Source organism: Pleuronectes platessa, chromosome 22 (genome assembly GCF_947347685.1).
Source record: "Pleuronectes platessa chromosome 22, fPlePla1.1, whole genome shotgun sequence".
Lineage (NCBI taxonomy): Eukaryota > Metazoa > Chordata > Actinopteri > Pleuronectiformes > Pleuronectidae > Pleuronectes > Pleuronectes platessa.
In genome coordinates, this window is record NC_070647.1 from 15,608,093 (window position 1) to 15,630,995 (window position 22,903).

The 22,903-nt window shown below is 43.2% G+C and overlaps 1 protein-coding gene across 1 annotated transcript; it reads left to right on the plus strand.

The window, feature by feature from the left end:
- The first annotated feature begins 10,953 nt into the window (after positions 1-10,953).
- On the plus strand, positions 10,954-22,401 carry LOC128428869 (G1/S-specific cyclin-D2). Its single transcript, XM_053415139.1, has 5 exons — positions 10,954-11,404; positions 12,284-12,499; positions 14,715-14,874; positions 17,018-17,166; positions 19,394-22,401. Exons 1-5 carry the CDS (start codon positions 11,210-11,212, stop codon positions 19,556-19,558), a joined length of 885 nt encoding a protein of 294 aa, XP_053271114.1. The 5' UTR covers positions 10,954-11,209; the 3' UTR covers positions 19,559-22,401.
- The last annotated feature ends 502 nt before the right edge of the window (positions 22,402-22,903 follow it).

The window sequence follows — 22,903 nt, forward strand, 5'->3', positions numbered from 1 at the left end:
AAAGAGGGTGCAGTGCTCAGCGTGTTGGCACGTGCCCGTCTGCCTTTCTGTCGGCCATCGCTGTTTCCCCACATCAGTGACAGATAGAGGTTGCCAACGGAAGGTCACACTGAGCCTGAAGGTGGTGAAAACATCACATTCTGTGTTCGTACTGAGGGAAGCTGGGCGTCTGTGGTCAAAATGTGTCAAAGAGCTTCCACAGAAATTCTTCTTCAAATAATTTCTCTCTTGTAGTTGAATATTTAGTTGACTTCCGATAGCGTGATAGAAACTTGTGGCCTGAAAGATAAGATGCAGATCCACAAAAGTCATGAGTCACCATGTTCTCTTAGATAAAAGCCGCTTTATTACCTAATTATATGTTGCTATCAGAAAATCCCACATGTTGTTGAAAGTAATAATGTCTCTTCCACTGGTTTTAGTGCCAATTTTCAATTTATACAATGACATTTGATTGATACTCTGTCATCTTATTGTTCAATGTACTTGTGCAATAGTTTGATGGCACTTCATTCTTAAGAATTAGAGCCAAGCAGCTGTTTATCTCAATAATCGAAGAAACTAACATTTTCGGTGAAAACTCGCATTTAAAGTATTTTTTGTTTTATAAATACTTGAGTAAATGTGATTCTGAAAATATGGCATGATTATAAGACATGTAAAGATAAAATCATGTGATATTAAGTAATTTCATTGCATCAAAGTTGTATCTGATGCTTCCCTAAAATGTCAAAATAACAGATGTAATTTCAGTTTGATCTGCTGCGTGGTCACACTGGCGCATGTGTACTTTTTGCATGGGAAGCAGTCTGTGGCAGATTAGGATTTAGGACCATGATACTTTTTCCATGTGTTCCCCTTATCTTGTTTACTTCTTTATTAAAATAAAAACCGAAAGCTTTCGAGATAAATTGCGATAAAACCCTTTGAACTGGAATGATTCACTTAAGAATGGGAGGCCTGTAAAGGACACCTCCCTCATCCAGTTTGATAAGGAGAGATCAATAAATTACTGAAATCATTTTATTGAATAGATTAGACAGAACGAGGGACACAATGTATGTTTAAATTATACCGCGTCTGGTCTAGAAGCTCTGGTTCTGTGGGTGTCAGGCAATTTAGTTTGATAATGAGAACTTTACCTTCTCACACCGAATCATAGACAACTGTGGATGAAAGGCTTATTGTCTTTAAATACCACTGGGAGCTGGTCAAAGCTAAATAGCGTGTTCACACGTAGCCCATCTTTCATTATTCGTTGCTGCTGAATACACATTCCCCAGCACATCCTCTCTGTCTCTCAGCTGGTGAGCTATAGCTGTCAAGGCAGGGTCTGGGCCCTAAGGGAGGAAATGATTGTGGGAATGCGTTATCACTTTCTCCCTCTTGTGCACATTCTCTAGGGCCAGTTGAATGTACTACATATGTGTTTCTTATCTGCCAGATGAGAAAGAGCGCCGTTTCACAACACGGACGAGAATGACACGTCCTCTGCATTTTGACGTTTCTGTGTGTCATGCTAGAGACGATTACGCCGAACTGGACATGTCCACCGAAATATCAAATGTCATGTAGGCTGCACAGTGGAAAACTCTATATCATGTTCCCCATCCGTCAAACGCAGCTCTGGAGGAAGCAGACCCAGCTGTTGTCGGCCATTGATACCTTTGTTGTTCCTCTCTGCTGAACCGCAATAGTCTGCAGTCACAACCCTCAGCTGTTAACCTCATATTGCGCTTGTCTCTCCAAAAATGATTGCCTCATTCTTTCTCTCACAGCGCAGTTTGCACTTGGACCAGACTGGTAACTTTTGATCTGTAACTCATGTGTTCTTACCACTGACTATAGCACAGGTATAAAGCACGTGTAGGTACTTATGTACTCTTAACCAAACAGTGGCAGAGACATATAAGTTGTAAAACATAGATTTTTGCTTGTTTTAAAAAAAATGAAATGTCACATTTCATATGATGTTTGCACTATTTCCAGTCTTCTTTTCCCCAAAATGACACATTTCTTGGATTCAGATTCTGGTATAAACTCAGTTTCAGCGTAATATGTAGTTGTGTTTGGTTTGCAGGGGCAACACAAACACACAGCAGGGCGTGATTCTGCGTTGTGACGTGGGATTAGCATCAAACAGCCCTGTATTTGCATTCGCCAATAGATTGATTTCAGGAAACGATTCAGAATGAAAACATATAGAGTCTCCTTCACATCTGACAACTCGTATCAGTTTGACAGCCGTGGGTGGAGAGAGGAGCCGCACCTTGAAAGCCCTGGCAGCTTTTCATGTCGAGCAAACAGCCACATGTGTCAAACTTCTCCTCCCACGCAGCACATTTCACACATTCCTAAAGAATGTTTGCTTTTTTACCAGGTCAACAGAATAAATCCAGCGCTGCATTGTGTCTCATCAACTTTGAGCAGCTTTCCGTGGTCATTCAATGAGGCTTGTTTCATCTTGTGCAATTCGTTCTTTGCCCAGTCATCAGTTTTTCTGCTGTCCCATTGAAAGTCTTGCTTCTCCCAGTGAGTATTTATGTCTTCATGGGCTGACCATAAAGACAGCTTCCCTGTGCTTTCATTTCCTCAGTGACGGTGGGAATCCTGACGAAGGGCTTGAGCTCTGGCCGCGGCTCCAACCATAACATATGCCTCACTACTTCCTGTTATCAGTGATTACATAAAGGTCGGAAACAAAGACATCCTACATTGTTAGGGAGGCAGCCAGCCCTCCCTCGATTTCCATGAGAATGGAATCATTTCAAGTTTTATGATGACACTGATGAGGGGGGATCGTGCATGATATCAACTCCTTTAAAAGAGGATGTGGTCATTGGTTATACCCTGTGAGGCAGTGGTTTGAGCCAGCCTGCTCATAGTGACAATGTCAACATGCTGATGTTTAGCATGTATATTGAAAACACTTTTTCACCATAGTGTTAGATTCGTCAATCATAAATCAGAGTATGGATGTCTATACCAAATTTGTACCAATTCATCAGGTAGATTTCAAGAGAGCTTGGTGATGTTGCCACCAGAGGAAAGGTCAGAGGGTAAGTTAAGTCATTCACTACAGACAATTAATGCATGTCTGTAGATTGTGTATTAGATTATTCATTCTGGACCAACCGAGAATTCTGACCAGACCATGTATCGTCTGTGTTGCATGAAGACCACTTGCACAAGCTGGTATCTTAAAGTTCTGATGTATGTCTAGCTTGCATATTTCTGTCTGCACACAGTATGTAGGCCATTACAAAGCATTGTGTCGTTGCTGTGCGAGTACTGAGGAGCCAGAGTGACATAGCTGGAACTTCAGCAGGGCTCCCCAGGGACAGGGCCTCGGTCCTGGGAAGCAGTGACCTAGGATCAGCCGGACCATCGCGGCTTCGGGCTGCAGCAGCACTGTAAACCTCCGTCTTTCCCAGCGTGGGTTGGCCCACGGCTGACATTTGAACAGCTATCAGAATTAGCCCAGTTCCTCCCAGACTTTCGGTGGGAAGAATTGATGATTTGATCTTCGACGACTCTGGGCAGAGAGGAAGAAGTTTTCTCCTGGGCGATAACTATTATTAACAGGGCTGATATCCTGCTAAAGAAGGCAGTCCTTGTGGGAATGTTTATTAGGTTCAAGTGTCACATTGTGCATGAAGAAAACTGAGTGTGTGTCTGTGTGTGTGTGGTGGGGGGGTGTAGCATGTTGTATCATGATCAGTCCGAGCCACCTCTCATAGCTTAGGGGGCTCTTAGTTTGGTAACAAAGCCCTATCGGGTTCTGCAAGCTTGTTATTTGATTAAGGCTAATCTCCAGGTTTTGATTTCAACTGGTTTTGTCTCGGGAGGAAGTGAGTTTTGCTCTGTTTCTGTGTCTAAACCAAAGCTCAGCCTGTTAAACTGGATTTTGAGTTCTCTGAGCTGAAGAGAGCTGCACCCTGAGTGATGTGTGAAGGAGGAAGGCATGGGAAAATGCTGACCAAACTCTTTTACAATGACATGTAAAAGCAGAAAAATAAATTCCATTCATTACATGCATCGTTTTGACGTTTTGACAGGAAAGGCTTAGACCCTCTCTGTCTGAGAGCTAGACACAAATATTGGAACCATGTCTTGTCTCTATATACTGTGTTAAGCTGGGGCTTGCAGCCGGTTAGCAGTGGAACTGAATACAAGGAAGCAGCTCACCTGGTTTCGTCAAAATCCCTTACCACCAACTCTTCTGTGGTTCATTGGGGGGTTGTATACCAGTCTATGTCTAAGCACTCCCATTAGATATAATATTATGTCTTAACACAGATTTTTGCACAAATTAAACAAACAAGGTATAACATGTGAATTAGTGAGATTTAGTAATGCTTATGGGGATATTTTTGCCTTTACTGTGTCTCCCTTTTTCCAGTCGTAATGCTAAGCTAGGCTAACCGTCTCCTGGCTGCAGAGGATACAGATTCAAGCTAATGGTTTTGGGCGCCACATGGAAAGTTGAACCCTTTGCTCCGCTGAACGTCCACTGGACTTCCTCAGGATTGAAGCCGGGCTGGATCTCGGGGGACGGGAGGAGAATGATGTTGTCATCCACCCCTGACCACACCATCCCCATGCCAGCTCGTATCATGGTATTTCCTGCAGATAGGCCTGGTATGCACCTGTTTGTGTTTTTCTTTTATTCTTGGGCTCTCTGGAATGTCAGATTACTCCATTTGCAAGAGAAACATTGGATGTCACCAAGTGTGTGTGTGTTTGCATCACTAACTGCAGTGGTTAGCTCAATGCAGCCAAGAGACGGACTAATCTATTTATTTTGTGATCTGGCGTTATAGGTTTCCTGCATTCACACTCTCTTACATTGTCTTCTATGCTCGATTGCAATGCTAGCAGTGCTGTTATATTTTCAATCTCAAGTCATTGGCAATAGTTACCTCATAGAAACAATATTTGTCACTCCCACTCAGATCTGTTGCACTAATTCTTATCAGTGTGCATCGATGTGTTTGGTCTGGCTGTGGTTCGAGGCCTGTTTCTCTCTCTGCAGTACACGAGGACCATTGTTGTTGCCGGCTCCAGCTCTCATGCTGATAACAGGTTGATTTCCATCCTACTGTTTGAATGCATGCAGCGTCTAGAGGGGAAATAGGGGCCTTCTGAGTTCCCCTGCTGAATTTAATCAAGCAATGAGAGCAATGAGATGAATTAGGGCTGGAGCTGACTCAGCCTTACAGAGGCCTCTTTATTCTGCAGCCCTAGTCGAGGGGGCCCAGGGTTAGAATGCATCACACACAGGAAAACACCAGGCAGCTCCCAGACAGTCCAGGCCCCAGAAGTCCGACCCTGAAACCCTCCCTGCTTGCCGTTTATAAGTAGCATATCGCCTCACTAGAGCCACTTTCAAAGAGCTTTCGTTCACATGGCGAGGCCCCCCATTTCCTCCTCTCTCTCAGGAGGGAAATGTAAGTGTGCAGGAGTGGAAATGTTGCAGAGCTGAAGGGAAGTGAATGGATGAAGAAAGCAATGTTATTTGTGGAACAACGGGACCCATTGGTTTAAAATAAACTGGTGCAAAATGACTTACTGGAAACTGCTCAGCCGTCTGCTGCTGATTAATGCCTCATTTTTCAATGGGCACAGAATGGGTTTGAGGTAAAGGACAGAGAGAGGCGACTAACTTTTGTTTGATCCAAGGTCATTAATTGGCCAGCTGCAAGGCCCTCTATCTGCCCCTGGGATCCGTCTTCCTATTGGACATCCTGTCCCTGATGAATTGTCACTCTTCTCATTTAAGATCACACAGAGGAAGCCGGGCCACTGCCAGGACACACCCACTCATCTTTTGCAGGCCAATCGGGCGTCTCCAGTTGTCAAGCATCCTTCGCACTCAGAAAGCCACAGCTGCCACAGGAGCTCCTCCGCAGGAATTTTTGTTTGTGTCCTTCCCTCCCTAATCTCTGACCACACACACTTGTTCACTTGTGACAGGCAGCCGCTGCCTCTTGGCCGTGGCCCAGTCACCCCCCCCCCCCGTCCTCCTCATTGCCACCCTGAGACATCTGTATTGTGAGGCAAATGAACAGGAAAAGTGGGGGGGACTTCAGAGGCGACTGGTGGAACAGAACAAGGGGGCCCCCACTGCAGAGTTACATAACAGTCTGAAATCTAGCTGCGTGAAGAACACCACTCTCTTTTGCAGACGCATGCCGTCTTCTCATACCGTGAACATGGACATTACTTTACATGCATGCCCTCTTTGGGACAGAAGCTAATCCCATCTTATCCAGATATCCAGATATGAATGATTCCTTCTAGACATGAAGTTTGTTCTCTGTGAAATTGAGAGGATGTGATCTCACTCACTTAAAATCCAACCTATGTCGTTGGCCGGTTATGACTGAATCCAGGCTTTTCCTTTGTGTTGAGTGTCCCTTCCCAGCCCCCACACAGAAAGACGTGTGTTCTCCAAGAATCGGGTAGGAACTAGAGATATGGGTGTCAATACAAATAACCTAAATTTGGGATATTTGTTCTGGGAAACTTCCTGGCTATGAATTAGATGATAAGATCAACAGCACTCTTGTGTCTGTCTGTATACAGCCTGCAGCGAGGTAGCTTAGTTTAACATAAAGACTGGAAACAAGAGGAAACAGGTACCCTGCCTCTGTCACAAATCCCCCCTATAAGCTCCTTTAAACCTCACAAATCTACACATTACATCTCATTTGTTTAATCCACACAGAAACCTAGGAGGGAAAATATCAAATTATATAGTATTATAGGGGGGAATGTACATGGGAACTCAGTTGCCAAGTAACACTCTGACATATAGCCTCATTTAAAACAGCTGATAGGCGTTTTTACAATTTGGCTTTTGTACGGATTAAACAAGAGGGATATACCTGGTATCTCCTCACCTACTGTAATTCTTGCTGGACAGAGAATAAGGATTATGTCCTGAAATGTTAAACTGTTCCTTTAAAGCAGCATTGAGTATTTTGCAGAACAAACCTAAACCCCTTGTTCCTGTCACCTCATAGAACTCCTTTTGTTTAAAATGAACCCTCTTCCTCTCCCCTCCTCTTGTCTGTTATTACTCCTGAGTGCATGGTGGAGTATAGGGCAATGTTCTCAGAGACTCTGGTAGGAGTGAGGGATGCAAGCTGCCGGACGTCAGACTTGTATACAGACTACATGGAAGGGGGGGGATTCAACAGGGACCAAGGCCGAAACTGTAGAAAAGAAACCCTCTTGTGTTCAAGAGCAAGACAACTAAAGACCAGGCCCGGATGTTGCCTTCTGTCCCGTCATTGTCTCCTCAACGTGGGCATTTCAGTTTGAATGATGGCTTTCACTTTAGCCAAAACATTCCTAGGACACTGGGAGGGGAACACCCTCTTTTTTTTTTCCTGTGCTGATTTGACGACGCTCCATTTGTTTTCTAATCTCCCTGCGTAGTTGAGTGCAAATTAACTGGCTGCACCACAGGGCTCCCAATTACATCTTAAGGATTGAAGGAGAACTGGGGAAGTGGAATTTACACATACAAACAAATATAATCAGTAGATGCCGGGTAAAGGAAACCACAGCAATAGTTGTAGGGAGCGCTGCTGCAAACAGTTGTTTACTTGCTGAAGGCCACTTCTCCCCTCAGCCCCTCTGCAGTGAGTGGCAGTGTCAGGACAGCTTTGATGTGTGATTCTCGCGATAGAGGCGCACTCCACCCACTGATAGCATGACCAGAATAGCATGTGAAAGAGCAAGAACACACAACTACCCATGAACATTTATGTCACCTACTTTTGATGTTCCAGAAAGGGTGTTTAGCACACTTCCAGTGGGTTGAACACACTTGTCAGGAAGGCCCACATAGTCTGTAGCCGTATGACAGACAGAAGCCACTTTATCTACTGTACTGGCTGAGCTCGACCAGCTATCACTCAGGGCTGGGAGGAGTGTTCACCACTGTTCACACCACAGCATTCCAGCCATAGCATCCTTTTCTCTACTGTCAGTAAACCCAAACAGCCAGCTTGACTCAGAGCACATGGGCAACCTGTAATCAAGCTTAGCCCTGAAACTGCCATGTAAAAGCAAATCCAGTGTTTATATCCGAGAGGCCTCCCTCATGGAGCGACTCACTTGATCTCGCACAGGAAATGCATGAGATGATGTTAAGCTTTAAACCGATCACCAGGATTAAAGATCTTGACTATCACCCTCCACCTCATCTCCTTCTTTCTCTTTCTCTTTCTTTCTTTGTCTGTTTCTCTTGATCTGTGGCAGTCTGCCCATCTCCGGGCCCCTGTGCTCTGGTGGGTTCAGTGGACTGGTATGCAGCAGGAATCTTTGGATCAAGGTGATTTCACGCTCCTCCACGTTTTCCCAGGGCTTTGGCCGCTCTGTATTACCTCTGTGCAGCCCGGAGTGTGTGATAGCGGCTGACATGTGTTATCATAGGACACATGCACAAACAGCAGCAACAGGGTAAGGGTGCTTTATCTGTCTAACACCTCTGTTTCCCTCAAGTGTCAGTGCTTTGAATGTCTGGTATGGTGAAGCTTCTTTGGCCTCTTGTGGAGACAAAAACATCGACCCAGGGATTTGTCACCCTCTCCATGCACAGACAAAGGGATAACCCCTCTGACATGAAATCTCAATTCTAAGATGAATCCTCTCATACATACACCCAGCCCCCCCATCCCCCCCTTTGAAGTAGAACTAATCTTGCTAACCTTGACATTCCCTCAGACAGTTCCCACTCTCATTTCACAGTCTTCTCTCATAATAGCGCCACAGTACTCCTCGATTTTTCTCACTGAAACTTCATATCTCATTCAGCTCTCTGGTGGCGGCTGTGAAAGGAGGACGTTTGTGAAGCCGTTCCAGCGAGAGGCAGTTCTACCACTGTCATTCAGTTCGACTCTTAATAGTCCTGCAGGCGATTGGAGGCGGCAAATTTAGACGCATTTTATTGTAAATATTTGGCACAGGGAGCCAACAAGGGAATGAAATGACCTTCATAGATCAAACGTGATAGGAAGCTGACAACTTCAAAACTACCTCCGCATTTTATGACCCCCATCTTTTTACAGATTAGATCCTGTCTTAGAAGGACAACATAATAAACACTTCTTGAAAGCACTCTCTGCGGATTTGCATGTCCATATCCTCATACTAGCCTCCATGCCAAAGGACTTCCTTTACGGAAACGTTTTCCCCTACTGGTGGTTCCAGATGCCGTCCACACCCTTAGCCATAAGGATGTGTGCAACAACCAGCCCCCATGTTTTTAAAAGTCCAAAGTCTGTGTACTCACTTTGAGCAAGACTAACCGATATTACCAAAGCCTACAACAACTACAAAAGCTGCAGTTGTGTACCAAGAGTCAACAGTCACACTTGTAATTTGGTGAGACTCTGGCCCTGTGGTGCTTTGAGCTAAATGCTAAATATCAGTATGCTAACATGATATGTTAAGCTAGGTATTTTAACAATCAGAGTCCTTTGTGTTAGCACCCTCATGTTAGCTAATTTGGGTAAAACACGTGTGAGATATCTCCGCCTGGCCTCCTAGTATAAACAAATCCAGGAGAATCCAATGTGTGAACACAGCAGGGGATCCCCCGCAGGATTCACTAGTGAAAGGCGTTGCCTCACGCATGGAAGACACCATTGAAGAAAACTTCGTAGTCTGGCTTTTACCCGCAGGTCATGTCTGAAACCTTCTCAAGAAACAATGTATTCCTTTATAATTTACGTTGCATGTTCAATTAAAAGATTATGATGCTATTAGCTGAAACTGAGTAATAAACCTTGATGCAGAGGCCACCCTGTAGCTAACAGAAGATAAGTACATGTCTGCTAGCATTTTACCAATCCTGGGCATGCATGGTTTTAATAATCTTTATACACACTTATCCCCCCACCTGCTAGCCTTTTAAGGGAGAATACGAGTTTCTGTCAGTTCTTCAGTCTACATTTTATAGCACTGTCTTCACATGTGTCAGGCCAGCTGGGTCGGGGCTCGGAGATATGAAGGTCTAATTGCAGACAGCGCAACGGTGCTGATTTGTACCATAAACTGCATACAAAAATGTAAATAGTCTATGATTTGTGGACTAGTGCAGCTATATGGCTTCCCTCCAGTATTCTATAAAGCATCATTCTTGCTGATAATTATTCTAATGCAGCCTTCGGGGAGGTTAATATACAACATATTTTCAGACATTTGGGAGGATATATAAAGTGTCTACTGAGTAATGGAATGCAACGGACTTTGAACAGAACAGCCTAAAAAACAAAACAAATTCTTTCGTTTCAGTTTTTATGCATTTTTGTAAATACAATGTTTAATTTGTTAATTCTATTATATCCTTTTCTTTTAAATGTCCTTTTAACATGTTCTCATGTTCAAGCTGCATTTCTTGTATGAAAGATACTATACAAATAAAGTTTATTGTTATCATTGTCATTGAGTCTCTGTATTGCTTTTTATGTCTCTGTCCAGCGCCTTGAATATACATCTGTGTATGAAAGGGGCTATACAAATAAAGTTTTTTGTCATTTTAATATTGTCTCTGTTGTTTTTAATGTCTCTGTACTGCACGTTGAATACAAATAAAGTTTATTATCATTTTAATATCTTCTCTGTTGTTTTTTAAGTGTCTCTGTACTACACCTTGAATACAAATAAAGCTTATTATCATTTTAATATTGTCTGTTGTTTGCAATGTCTCTGTACTGCACCTTGTATACAAATAAAGCCTATAATAATTTTAATTTAGCCTTTATGTTGTTTTAAATGTGTCTGTACAGCAACTAATAAACAAATATACATATAACACATTGAATATACCTCTGTGAATGAACTGTGTTTTATAAACATTGCCTCTCCTTTCTCCCACAGAGGCTCTTATTGTGAAAGGTCTCTCCGGATGTGTCGCTGCTCCACGGGGCCGGTCGGACCTCGGAGCAGCCGCAGAGGAAGAAGTGAGCCAGGAGGCAGCAGGACTGGAGCGAACCCAGTCATCTCCGCTTCATGCTTCGTCCTGGGCACTTCTCCTCCTCCTCCTCTCCTCTCCTCTCCTCTCCTCCTCCACTCTCAACAAACGTCTGACACCAGTTGATTCCCTATCTCACAATTTTAGCCATTAAAACAAAGGAGAACGAGGAGAGAGAGAGAGCCGAAGCGGTGGAGGGGGTAAGAAGGGGCCCGAGTCATGGAGCTGTTTTGCCTCGAGTCGGACATAACCGTGCGAGCCCAGCCGGACCCAAACATCCTGTACGACGACCGAGTGCTGCAGAGTTTATTAACCATCGAGGACCGGTTCCTCCCGCAGTGCTCGTACTTCCAGCGGGTGCAGAAGGACATTCAACCCTACATGAGACGAATGGTTGCAGGCTGGATGCACGAGGTTTGGGACATTTCGAGCTGTGGATGCTTTTTTTAAAGCTAACTTTCTCTTTGCCTTTTTAGCTTCTTCTTTCTTTTTAATGCTAGCTCTCGAACCCCGGGTGTTTTAGGTCAGGGAGACTCGTCATGTTTTTTTGACAATTGAATGACAATGACTCACCGAAACGCGTGGGAGAGACGGAAATTCCTGCACGAAGACAAATCGGCTTCAGAGAAGTAGCCTAGCTTGATATTTACATCGGTTAACCGCTAATAACCTGGTGCTTTTTGTTAGCTGGCTAGCTTAAACCACGCAGGGGGAGTTTGGGCTAATTAACAATATCGAAAATTGACATTTCCCACCCTCGGTGTAATTATTATTAATTGTTTAAAACTTTATGCAGGCTCATGGCAAGGGCAATGGGGGTGGGGGGGACTTGAGTGCAACACCACTTTCATTTTTAAAAAAGCTCTAAAAACACCTCACGCTAGCCACCGCTTCTTGTTTATAACTGTCGGGAAGTGTTTTAAAACATCTTGGGGACATTTTGCACGTTTTCTGAAAACCCCAAAGTTGTTTGGTTTAATTTTAAAATATTTTCAAAAAAAACGCGACAAGCCCCAACAAGGAAGAGGAGGCGAGTTTTTTTTCTTTCTTCTTCTTTGCTGAGCGACTTCCTATTAAACTAATTTGCTTTTCGTCCTGATTTTGCAGCTCATGACTTAAGATGTGTTTTAAAGTCAACATTTGATTAACCTTTTTTTAACACAATCATGTAAAAAACAACACAATCCTGTAAGTAAAACCAATCCTCATATCACATCTAAGTTGTATTTGAGAAGTTTCCTCTTTTATATACGACAATATAACACTTTCCACTTTATATATCTGTCTTTCTAGGTGTGTGAGGAGGAGAAGAGCAACGAGGACGTTTTCCCTTTAGCCATTAATTACTTGGACAGATTTTTAGCAGTGATGCAGACTAGGAAGAACTACTTGCAGCTCCTGGGAGCCGTGTGCATGTTCCTGGCCTCCAAGTTAAAAGACAGCCGGCCGCTATCAGCAGAGAAACTCTGCATGTACACAGACAACTCCATCTCACCACGGGAGCTGCTGGTAAGAACTGCCCCCATTCATCCACGCATGTATCCCTTCATCCATTCATCCCTTCATCCATCAATTTGCTTGTTCGTTCATTCTCGGGAGGCATACAAAAAAAATGCAGTATCACATTTTGGGATGATTTTATAATGCTAATAGCTTAATTTGTCCCACAGGAAGTATCCCATTTTCCCCATAAGTGGAGTTGTGCACAATACAGCCACATCCTTTCTTTGGCTCCATGTGGACCGGAGAGGGATGTGTTGCCATCTAGTGCCAGTTATGCAGCATAGAATTTGGATTTATCTTTAGGTATAATGGATGTGCTCTGTTTGCCCAATAGATGTAGATGGATGTATGCCAATAAGCACTTTCATTGTACTTCCATGCATCCATATGAGGGTTAATAAGAGTGAATCCCTTTATGGAATTCACAACAATACTTTACAGCCGAAAACACAAGGATATTAAGTGAGCAAAACTTTCTCCACATAGGCAAATTGAATTAGCTATTTTATGCTCAAACTTTCATGATTCCGAGAACTACTTTCTCATTTCTAAGAAAAGTAGAAGTGAATCAAATTATTATTAAGATTATTGTGCAGTCTTTAGGCTTTGCTTTGACCTATCTTTGAAGTTTTGACTACAAGAGAAAACATACTTTGCATTCGTCATCACATTTCTGTTGGTGTACTACTAAAGAATTGAGGGTCTTGACCATTTGACCCGTTTCTTATTTTAGCCAATGGCTCCATATGTTCTTTATACATCTTCCTGTGTTGCCTGGAGCGGTTGAGGGAAATGACATGCACCCCATCTGATGCTCGATATTGTCGTAAGACTCCAGATTCCTGGATATCCTCACAGGATGTTCGGAGGACGCACCGTGAGCCAGTGAAAGATGTTGCAGCTCTTCCTTGTAATGAACACTCTACTGGTGCAGCAGAGAAGTTTAAGGGCGTGCATGCATGTATGTGTGTGTGTGTGTGTTTGTGCGTGTGTGTGGCAGCTGTCCAGGAAGTGAGCGCCCGTACAACAAACCTCCGCCCCGCTCATGTCACAGTCAATAATCTCCTCAGGGGTTAGATTAAATGGGTTAAATGCAAAACATGTGTCAGGCTATGGGCTAGATACCAAACGTATATGTAAATGATGGCTGACATCTCAGATGACAGATCTGCGTCGGAGGGGGGGCCCCTGCTGCTGTCGGGGTTTTGTCGTTTACTACGTTTACATTGTGGGTGACACAGGAAGTGTGAAGTTGAAATCATCAGCATTTATTCATCATGAAGTCAACATCTGGTGTATTAATATGAATGAGGTGGACATAATAATATACACCTGTTATTACAATACAGTTCACTAGAAACAAAAACTGCTGCGCTTAATGGAAATGTGTGAGTATGTGACATGATTAAAAAAGTTCCCTACACAGTGTTACTTACGAAAGAATAGAAAGCTTTCATTGTCATTGTACAAGAGAAAGCGGCACAAAAATTTGATGTCGTGACTTATAAATACTTGAAACCTTAAAATAGAATAATGGCTCTAATAAATGCTTAAAAATAGAAAGATTGGAAAGATTTAGTTTTTTATAGTTTCTCTAAATCTCTTTTTATGAGCAAGATTTATGGCAATCCTGGGGCATCTGGATATCTTTCTGTTTGGGGCAAATGTCATTAGTTTCCGATGATCATAACGACAAATGAATGTGTCCCTGCACTTTTCTGACTTTGGTTCTAGAATTTCTTTCCCGTACTCCTTGATTCTGACATTCACAATCATTACAATACGTTGTTAAAATGAACTAATTTCATGTGTTCACTTTCCGGCCGGTGTAGAGACTGAGTGAAGAGTCAGCTCTGTGCTGCTGCCTGTGCACTGCAAACTCATGGTAGCTGTTTGAGGCTTGTGACAGGAAGGAAGGCGCTAGCTTTCTCATTGGCAGGGCCTCTAAGCAGGGCAAAGCTTGTCACATGCCGGCGATATGAACACAAAGGATGCGAGGAATGAGAATGGCATGCAGATAATAAGATACAGTGAGGAGAGATAAAGCGAAGAAATGTTGCCCCTCTTACAGAGCCATTTCCTCTGGGAATAGAGATGGACTGTGATCCTTTTCATGGTCAATGGAGGCATGGCATCACGCCATTTAACCCCTCAGACTGTGGGGGCTTTTGCCTGGAAGCTTTTGTTGGAACTCGTCTTTAATTTGTCTGGTTTCTTTCAGGACTGGGAACTGGTGGTGCTGGGGAAGTTGAAGTGGAACATGGCCTCAGTCATTCCCAATGATTTTATAGAGCACATCGTACGCAGGCTGCCCCTCCCCAAAGACAAGCTGGCGATGGTGCGCAAACACACGCTGACATTCATCGCTCTCTGTGCCACAGGTAAACGCCGCTTCATATCATTTCATATGCCTTGTGTGCGTGCTTGCTGTGCTGCCTTGCTATTGCCACATCCACCAGAATATTCCCACACACACAAACATTCTCCCATTGTGAGTCATCTGTGACCTCTTTCTTCTCGGCCTGCCTTATCCACTTTCTCCTCTCTGTACAGCCTGTAGTAGGGGTTTTCTTAACAGCTGCAAAAAGCTGCTTAAAGTGGTCATCGCCATATTTCTCCACTAAGTGCCTGAGAATAATCATATAAGTGCCTGTGTTTAGATTAGCTACGTACGTGGTGATGGTGGTGATTTTATCATACTCTTAACTTTTGCTCCAGCAGACGCACACGTACTTTGCTGGATGACTCAGGTGCAGTTTAAGTCCTGTTTGTTGACAGAGAAGCTTCCAGGTTAAGAAAGTCAAAGCTCGAGTCATCTTCCTTCCTCCTCCCATCCTGGCGTCCTGTCCAGAATAAACTCTGGAGGAGCTCAAACTCAGATGTCCCCTAAGGCCTCTTCCTAGGTGAATTTTCATGGCATTCCTTTGTCTATACTAGGAATCCCTCCTAATATTTTCATATCCTGGATGGAAACGCGACTGCGGGATCACCTAGTACACACACAATGCAGCGCTCCTCTGTCACAAGGCTGACTTTCATCTGCCACTTCCTGTCAGCTAATTCAATGAAGGAAATAAAACAAAGAAGGTCACTTAAGTGCAATAAAATTCCCCACAAATGCCTTTGCAGTGAAATCCTGCCATAATTACTTGTTTACTAGAGCTAATTATTGGAACCATAGGCTCCTTCAATGAGTTTCTTTCCCCGTTTCAGCAAAGCTTTAGTGTCACACTTATTTTTCTTTTTTATATTTGGGTGTGTTTCAGTGGTCGCCTCTGCTATTCATAAGCAGCTAGTTATATCCAAGCACAAAGCAGCCACAGTGGAAAAAAAAGGAGGCCTGCTGTGGTTCTGCAGTAATGTAAATGTTTGGAGTTTTATATGGAGTTGAGATGTTATTCTTATGATGGAGGAGCTCCTCCTATGGACAGCTGGTCCCTGGAGGAGAAAGATGGGCGTAGTGAAGCAGGCCGCTCCACAGGGTTTAATCAAAGCGAACAGGCCACCAGGAATGGGTGGCACTGGGCTGCGACCATCTGATAGGCTGTGTCTGCCGTTTCCCTGCCTTCTCGAGATCAGCGTTGATCAGGACTGATGAAAAAGCACCAGGGGCGGTTTCCACTTAACATCTCACCATTAAAAGTAGATTCTAACTGGCCATGTTAGGAGAAACTCCCAAGAAATAAGGCACATGTCAGCTCTAAGCAATTTAACAGTACAAGTATCTCTTAAGTCTGAGAGGAGGTACTTCAGTTAGCTTTAACAACTTTTGCCTTCACCCATGGTAGTGGACTTGTTCTCAGAAGAACTTGCATCATCGTTTACAAACCTCTCTGTTTTGTCCTGTCCTTATGACAACGCAGCAGCAACGTTTTCAAACGAAAATGGGCCCTCTAGCGTTTCCAAACTTGTCAATTTTAGGTGCTCAAAAGTCAAAACTTTGTAAATGTAGGAGTAGTGTGTACGCCGGACATAAACGTAGTGTCATCGATGCGTTTCAAAACTTAGTAGTGTGGATGCAGCCTCAGACCTATTCACATATTTACTGAAGGGGATGTTGCTTCTCGTGAGGGCAGAGATCATGAACTTTTCAAAGTCGCCCGTCCAGCTTTGTTCATGGTTTGCACTCGTCCTCTACCTCCTCCATCCAGACCTGTTGTCGTTCAGGTCTTTCTTGATTTTCGATAAGTGCTGGAGGGAGTCGTTCCTGGAACTCATTTCTTAGCGAGTAGGAGGCTTCCTACTCTGCTTTTCTAATCAAGGCTGTCGTTTCTATGGAGAAAACCACACAGGTTCCAGTGGCAGCCCAGGCTGTTGAAATCCAGACTGTGGGAAAGTCAGGTTCAGCTGCTGAGCTTAGGATGATTCAGATGTTTGCACCTCGCGTGCATCTCTCACACTTCCTGTGGGCTGTGTCAAGTTTTGCAGCGCTTCGTATCAAAGTTACAAATGCAATTTCCGTGCGTCACTGTGGCCTAAAGCTGCTGCTTTACTAATTGCACATGAATGCTCTTCCTTCACCAGATGACCGCCTCGCCATGAATCCCCCTTCCATGATCGCCACAGGCAGCATGGGAGCTGCTGTATGTGGTCTCCAGTTCGACCACTCTGACCAGAGGCTGAGTCGAGACAACCTGACGGACCTGCTGGCCAAGATCACCAACACAGAGGTGGTGAGTACCACAGTGACGGAGATTTATAGATCAATGCAGCAATGCGTTGTTAATAATAATCATTGCAATATCTCATGACTGCAGCATCAAAGGCCCTTTAGTAAACAACAGTGATGACTTCAGTAGTGGCAGATTGAAGCTATTTACTTTCATGGAGAGAGAGAGAGAGAGAGAGAGGCAGAGCAAGTTTCTGGCTCTTGGCTGGGGAGCCAGACTGCAGCTATAAAGAGCAGCGGCAGAGGGAATGTCTTCTTAAAACTCAGAGCCCACATTCTTGTGGTAGGACACATGCAATTTCTTCACATGGCTTCCACTTTAGCTGTGGGCCCCTCCTGGTGGAGGAATACGTTCGTAATGAAGCAAAGGAGCGGCTCTCTTCCAGTAAGTGAGGATGAAGACACACAAAGTTGTCCGAGCTGTCCTCATACCTGTGGACGGACATTCTCATTGACTTGATCAGTGTGTTGTACTGACTATTCGAACCACTGAATTGCGCTTGTACTTTATATTGTACAGGGGCTGTGTTATTAACTCAATGTGAGTGAATAACACTTAATTAAATCCTTGATCATTCATAGACTAAACATTAGAATGGAGTTTGAACTGGATACAGGGGCTCTATTATAAATATAATGGTTGTAAATAGGACTCCATAGACTTTAATACATTGTGCACGTCATAAATTACACATGCCATGATAATTAAATTATGCACAAGAGACCAGTGTGTTTATAAAATACGCATTTCAAAATTCGAAGGGAGTTTGTACAGATTCCAGGTGTTTGTACATGAGAAATAAATAGAAATACACTCACATTAGATATAAATACACATTACATGAACCATATTTATCCCAGTGGGGGGGATTTCGGTGTCACAGTGGATCATTTCATAGGCCCCTGAAATCCTAATAGGCCGCAGTCACCGGGCCAGACGAACAGGACGGTTGCCTCTTGGCTTGTGGTTGCGTTGCTGTGGTGACGAGTGCCCTGCAACCCAGCCGTCACAACAGGCACCCCCGACTGCAGCCCATCAGGTTCCAATTATCCGTACATTTCAAAGGAATGCTGGCCTCTTTGCGAGTCTCGGTGCATTCTTTTAAGAATCCTGCAGCCGGCTCAGCGAGGCAGACCTCCCACATCTCCAACACAAGACCTGCAGAGGGGAGATGACCCCCCCCCCCCCCCCCCCACCCGTCTTTCACAAGACAACTTGTCCAAAAACATCCGGCCTCACTGTCCTATATTCTGTTTTACACCAAAACTCACAGGGTCAGGGTGCAGTAGGTCAAAGCCATTTCCTCTAGGCCCCCACATGGGACTGACCGCGCTGTAAACCCCAAGGGGAGGAGGGGAGGTAGAGAGGGAATCCAGAGCCTCAGCTCCCATTATCTGCTCCCTCATGGACCACAGCTCCTTTTAGGACCCTCCATTCCTTATCGTGCCCCTTCACTCAGACATCAGATGTGCACCCCTGTGCCCACCCTGTAGCTCGCTGCTCTGTGCTGGTGGCATCGCCGTGTACTGGTACCCATTGTTCTGGTCATGATGCAGACAGGACCACCTACTGCAAAAACCATAATTCCCTGCTGGTATGCCATGCATGTGACCAAAGCACTTAAACGACTTCTTCGTTAGATTTTTGCACGCGAGTGTCAGCGTGCAGGTGTAAACATTAAAGAGTCGGTCTCTCCATATATGTACGGACATTTTAATTTATTGTGACATAATTAGATTAGTGTATAATGTAGAGACCAGCTGAGAGAACCAGCTGACAGTGCTAATATGAGACTTTCACATTTCTTTGAACTTTGAATCTACAGGTATCTGTAGGAAAACTCACAAAGAGTTGGGATAAAAGGCTTTTAGAGGCAGATGTGATTACATTTTTCTGCAGTATTTGGGTGTATAATTAGAGAAACAACATATTTTACACTAAGTTTGGGGTAAATCCGTTTAGTTTTTGTGTAATCTTGCTTAAAACAAACATAACCTCCCTGGTGGAGGTAGTTAACAAAATGAAAAGTCAGACATAAAGCCAGGTTTTATTGTTTGGGACACAAATGATTGTATGCATGTGTGGTGGGGACAGTTCAAAAGATGCAAAACAAAATGTTATGCTTCCAGGGCTGTTCGGTTACTGGAATGTCTTTATAAGCACTTACACACAAGCCAAGGTGCAGGTGACGTGTGCGTGTGTAACGACGTCTGACCCCTTTTTGTTCCAGGACTGTTTGAGGGCGTGCCAGGAGCAAATCGAGCGCGTGCTGGCCACCAGCCTGCAGCAGGGCCAGCAGCACCGGCAGGAGAACGGGCTCCCGGCCGGCAGCAAAGCCAGGGAGCAGCAGGACCAGTCCAGCACCCCCACAGATGTCCGCGATGTCAACTTGTGAACCGCTGTTGTTCGACCACCTCACACGCACCACTCGTGACCGCCACACCAATGAACTAGCCGGAGTGAGCGAGACAGGTGGGGGTGGGGGGGTTGTGAGCTGCCAGTATCTAGTCACTGCATGAGTGATGGTGTGACAATCTATGAACTTTTAGAAATTAAGGAATTTCGCCCCTTTTTTTGCCCCTTTCATACCCGGCTGGGTGTTTCCTCACCTCGCTTGACGGAATCTAATCAAACAAGTTATTTAACAACAACAACAACAAAAAAAGGTTCATGCTTGAAAACTTGATAGTGCCTTAGATTTCCCCTGAACGGAAATCTGAATATATTTTCATACTTGAAAAAAATATATATAGCATAATTATATGAAATATACATATTTCTTTTGATACAACCTAGCAAAAAAAAAATATATATAATAAATAATGTATATATTTAGCAAGCATTTAGTTATGTTACTCTTTTATCATCTTAAGCAAACAGTTATCAATTCACAGTTTTACTGGGGTTTTCCTCGCATGATTGCAATGCTGATAAAATACAGTACATGTCATTTAAAGGAAGTTGATGCGGAGGAGCTTCACCGCGGGTGGCCGCTCTGCTCCATCTCTCATACTGGGTGCACCTGTAGCACTGCTCCTTATTTATGCTGAAAAGTGCTGGCCAGGAGGGGGCTGGGCCCGCTCACAGAGGAAGGACGTTAGGGAGGGAGGGAGGGGGGTGGGATGGGAACGGCGGCAGAGGCTAATGTCCGAAAGGTTAAGAGTGAGAAGAGAAGACGAGATCAGTTAAAGTCTTGATTTCACTGCCAAAGTCACCGAGGAGCACAGAATATTAACAGGACCCTGTGAACCTGTACATGTTGAATTCAGCGAATCTACATTTAATCGTTCAGACGTTGGTGTTCGAGAGCAGATAGACGTTTTTAGTCTGTATTTAAAATGTGGTTTTAGCATTAGCCAGGTTGTTGTCATGTTACTAATCAAAAAAAAAAAGAGATTTGGAAAGTTTTGAGAGGAAACGAGTGAAGATCGAGAGGTTTGTTGAGGAACGATGACGAGCATGTGGAAAGTCTAGAGGGGGGGGGGGGGATGCCAGAAGTCATGACAGAGTTGGGAAATTAACTTAAGCTATATGATATTTCTGATACTTGAGTGACACAAGAGGAGGAACAGAATCCTCGGTGATGTCGGCCGGATCAGTTTGGACGTGCCGCAGTTTCTCCTGTTATCCATTGTACCATTTAACTTTATGGAGAGCGGGCGACTTATAACAATATTGATGCACTTTTAAAAACACACTCCTTAAGATGGGTAAGGGGATGGTGGTTGAGGAGAGTTCAGTGGGTTAGTAGGGTAATTTTTAGTTTTCTTTTCAATTCTTTAGTTTTTTCTTTTAAGTTATTTGATTTTCTTTTTTTTCTGGGCTGGATTCCCATGGGGTAACGCACGTTGTCTTGAAAGCTATTCCTCGGCAGGTGAGTAGACCTAGGATAATCAGTTATTGTATAATAGTATAGAAACTACGTAAAGCCAAGTCACATGTAGACTTAGATTTTTTTTTTTTTTTATCCAGTGCGTTTATTTACTTGAAATTTTGTTCATTCATAGCCTAAACCTTCCAATAGTCTTTTAAGGAGTTCAACACATTCTGTGTCCAAACTTTTCTTATTGTTTTGTTCTTTGTATGTTAAACTGCTCTCCGAACTGAAATGTCAAAACTGCCATTTTTGTGACTTCTCTCCATTACAGACGTGGGTGAAAGGGGTTTACATTGTCGGAAAGTTTTGTATATAACCAGTTTCCCCTGAAGAGCAGAAATCCTCATTATATATTAGAACAGACATAGTTTCTTTATTGTGTTCATGCCTGTTCTGTTGTGCTAAAGCCAAAATGTTTTTTTTTTCCTTTAAAAAAACAAACAAACATGCTTTAAACAGAACAAAATGTTCGTGCTTTTACATGTTTCGTGTATAATTTGTAAAACATAATTCCAAAGTGACAAAAAACAGACTATACACATGATTCTCTTGCTGCTATGAAGCTTTTTTCTTTTCTAGTCTTACACAAAGATGCCTTATTGTGATTCACTTGTGTGCTGCTATATTATGAATTTTTTTGTATACGTCTCCTTTTTGCTTTTCTGTTTTGTTTGTGTACCCGAGGGAACGTAACACAGTTTGGTGCGGGACTGGAAGTACTTGTACTTGTGTTTTGCCGATCTTTTGTTGATTAGCATGTTTTATTCTTTTTATTGTTTAATTTGTATCTTTTAAAACAAATATTTTTATCATATTCTTGCTGCTTCTTTGTAATGTTTGTGTACCTCAGGTTAATTTGGACAGATAGAGCGAGAGGCCATCTCATCATTACCTCATCACACTTCGTATCACACATCATTTTCACTCTGAATTTGTTGGACGGGTTTCACTTTTTTTCTTTTCTTCTCCGTGTGGATGAGAGGAAGTTAGGTGCTTCTTCTAATTCTTCTTTTAAATCCAAAAATATCAAACTGCCAGATTCCACTGAGCAATTAGATGTGCCTATACTTTACACAAGGTTATTTCATCCAGCTGGTGCTAAGTCAAAAAACTGCCTAAACTCGATGTTATACGTATCAGAAAAGAGAATTGGATTTTCATTGGCGTGTTCATTTGGACTAAAGTGGAATATTGTTTCGTTTTTGAGGTACCCGTTTTGTCAAAGTTCAAGCCACGAGAATGTTTTGTCGTCGTTCAGTGTGGTTGTGTTTTTTTTTTCTCCAAACTCCTCTCCCACTGTTCCCACCTGCAACCACACAGTGTACCTCAACAATTTCTCCTCAATAAATTGGCTAAAATCATGCGAGTGGTTTTTTTGTCCTGCAGAATTTAATCTGCTTCTCTGTTGAGTGAATTATTCTGTTTGAACTGTGACCTTAATTTAGTGAGATAATTGTCTAGAAATCGGTAAACCGCCTTGCAACTGAAAGGCCAAGATTATATTTTAAAAGGGAATTTTATATCCCTGTTACAGAAATATCCATCCCGAGACACACGAGTTGTGTTTGTGTGGAATTTGAGTTGTGTTTTGTCATCCCAACAGTAATCCAATGTGTACAGGTACATTTACAATAATAATATAGTTTGTTGCAAATTGACGATAAAATGATGTTGCAAGAAAATACTTGTATTAGAATATCTATATACTATGTATGGAAATAGGGAGATACACTTGTGATAAACAATTAATATTTTCAATAGTAGGAAAAATACAGGGGAACTTGATACTAGATTATATAGAAAAAATATACAGAATTTTGTTATTCATATAATAAATGCTACTTCTACATCCAATATAGGAAT